At 31.4% G+C, this 2,404-nt stretch overlaps 1 protein-coding gene across 1 annotated transcript; it reads right to left on the bottom strand.

Annotated features, from left to right (window-relative positions):
• Nucleotides 1-1,063: 1,063 nt before the first annotated feature.
• Nucleotides 1,064-1,930, bottom strand: LOC139862937 (non-specific lipid transfer protein GPI-anchored 26-like). The gene is made up of 2 exons (XM_071851565.1): nucleotides 1,588-1,930; nucleotides 1,064-1,292 (listed from the first exon to the last, which is right to left on the bottom strand). The coding sequence occupies exons 1-2, from the start codon at nucleotides 1,928-1,930 to the stop codon at nucleotides 1,123-1,125; spliced, it is 513 nt and encodes a 170-aa protein (XP_071707666.1). The 3' UTR covers nucleotides 1,064-1,122.
• Between the last annotated feature and the right edge of the window lie 474 nt (nucleotides 1,931-2,404).

The raw sequence follows: 2,404 nt of genomic DNA, 5'->3' as shown, positions 1-2,404 counted from the left end.
AAAAAAAAAAAGGAAAAAAAAAATTATGCATAGGTTACACAAAGTTATCTGCATTAAAATCGCAAGTACATCTTTTTTGTATATATGATTTGTTCAATTGTTCCCGAGCTGAGATTCAACGTATATTGTGAAAGCTCGTTTAGTTACCTAGTTGAGTTTGAGTTTTGTCGAGACAAAACCAAATTTGACTATTGTCTCTTTAGAAATTTGTATACCTTATAAAACTTAAGAAAATGTGACAAAAAAGTGATAATTATATTTATGAAATCACTATTCATTAAAACCTTTTACCTAGCGATATACTCCGTAATTGATGATGTTAAATAAATACGCAGTACTTTGTTGACTTGAAAAAGAACGTCTAGAAGTGAAAAAACATTGGACTATACGATTAACTATATAGTAAAGAAATATATTTTCTCGGATTTTATGAACCTTTCAGAAATCCTAATGCATTATTATATTATATTATATCTTAAAATTCTTAAATATATATACGGTATTAGTAGTCAAGGTTTGTGTCCTACCGTGTTTCATAATAGGTGATGATATTTCTAAATATTGCTTAAATCCACACACATTTGTTATTACTTTCCACTTATACCCTCCAATAATTTGAATTGAAAAATTTATATAACACATCATTAAGGTTAGTTTAGTGAATTTGTGTGATCCATCAAAAACAAGTTTGAAAATATCAATTCCCTTTCATAATAAACTGAACACAAAAGGTTTCGTTACACCTGCTCTTATAATATTAAGCTTCCATTATTTTATTTTTTTATAATTTACCTGCTATATAATATTTCCGGCTGGTGCAATATGTAACATGGTTAAGCTATATACAACCGAGTAAAAATTTTTGCTTTTGAGATAGATAACTTGAACACGTAATGTAAATCATATAAAGTCAATTCTCCCATTCTGTTGTGGTATAATTATGTTTTCTTTAATCTTTCATAATTCATATAATCTATAAGAATGAGCACATTACATTATACAATATGTGAAATCCACATTTTAAAAAAATACAACAAATCTGATCCAACCCAAAATTCTGTAAAATAAATATGATAAAACAAGCTGAAATCAATGCCAATAGTTGCGCGCCATCTGGTAAACTTAAAATGCCATTGCATACGAGACGACTAGTAGTGAAAATATAAGTGGAACTACTGCCAACCGTGTATCTGATGACCCATTTCCTGATGGTGAAGTATTTGACCCACCACCCGAACCAGAAGGGGTGTTTGGTGAAGATGGTGTTGTTGGAGAACCTCCAGGAGACGCAGCTGTTCACGTTTAAATTAATTGTGCAAGTTAGTACAATAGCTTATACCTGCTTGTTGTATTATGAGATACAATACAATTATCTTCACCCATTGATTAAATGCCCTGGGTCCCAATTTAATTGTACAACATTTCTTTTAAGTTGACCCAAATTTATTATCCAATTTCACAAATAAATAAGAATAAAGAGGTAAAGTTCATTTGTACCCTTAATGTATGCATTAAGACAGGAAGATGTGTAAATAGTAAAGCGTAAAATTGTAAAGTAAATCACGTGAACAGTTAATGAGTTGTTACCACTGCATTTGCTAGTTGGAGGTGTTTGGACGTTGCAAGCCTTAGGCAACTCAAGAGCCTGAGTTTGGTTAATGTTAAGGCCTAAAGACGAGCCACCACCGTTTAGGACCTCGCACAAGCATTGTGGGTTCGACTTAACAACGCTAGACAATTGGGTGCAACACCCTGCTGAAGGTGTTGAAGTATTGCCACTAATGTAATTAAGACATGGAGACATGCTAACGATAACATTCGTGCAATCTGAAGATGATTGCGCCGTTGCATAATTACATAACGTAGCTATCACAATTGCTAGAATCATCGACTTCAAAAATGGAGTGACGTTTTGTTTGTTTTGTGCCATTGGAGAGGTTGTTGTTTAATAAAAGAGTGCTTGAAATTGTTGTTAATTTGATGAAAAGAAAGTGTGTTTTGGTTTGATTTATAAGGAAAAGTAGAAATTAGAAGTCAAAGTCAACTCTTGTGGTAGGAGGGGTTGCATTTAGGTTACCCACTATACTCCTAATACATACAACAACTCACCTTTTTTTTGTTTTTGTTTTTTTTTTGTGTGTGTGTGTGTGTGTGTGTGTGTGTAATTTATACATTCTTATTTTTCTATTGATGATTTGCAACCTTTTTTAGTCTAGGTGATTATTATTGTATGGACTCATAACTGATCATAAGTGAAATCTTTGTGTATTTTACTTATATTTTCTTAAAACTGATAGAATAGTATTATTAGTTAGTTAATATTGGTGAACTAACAAAATAACTCATTTGAATATTAACATATTCTTTTTTTTCTAGATACTTCCATAATGCTCTAAAACCAACT

Source organism: Rutidosis leptorrhynchoides, chromosome 8 (assembly GCF_046630445.1).
Source record: "Rutidosis leptorrhynchoides isolate AG116_Rl617_1_P2 chromosome 8, CSIRO_AGI_Rlap_v1, whole genome shotgun sequence".
Classification (NCBI taxonomy): domain Eukaryota; kingdom Viridiplantae; phylum Streptophyta; class Magnoliopsida; order Asterales; family Asteraceae; genus Rutidosis; species Rutidosis leptorrhynchoides.
The sequence above is the reverse complement of the archived record's forward strand: the minus strand, read 5'-3'. Positions and strand labels throughout refer to the sequence as shown.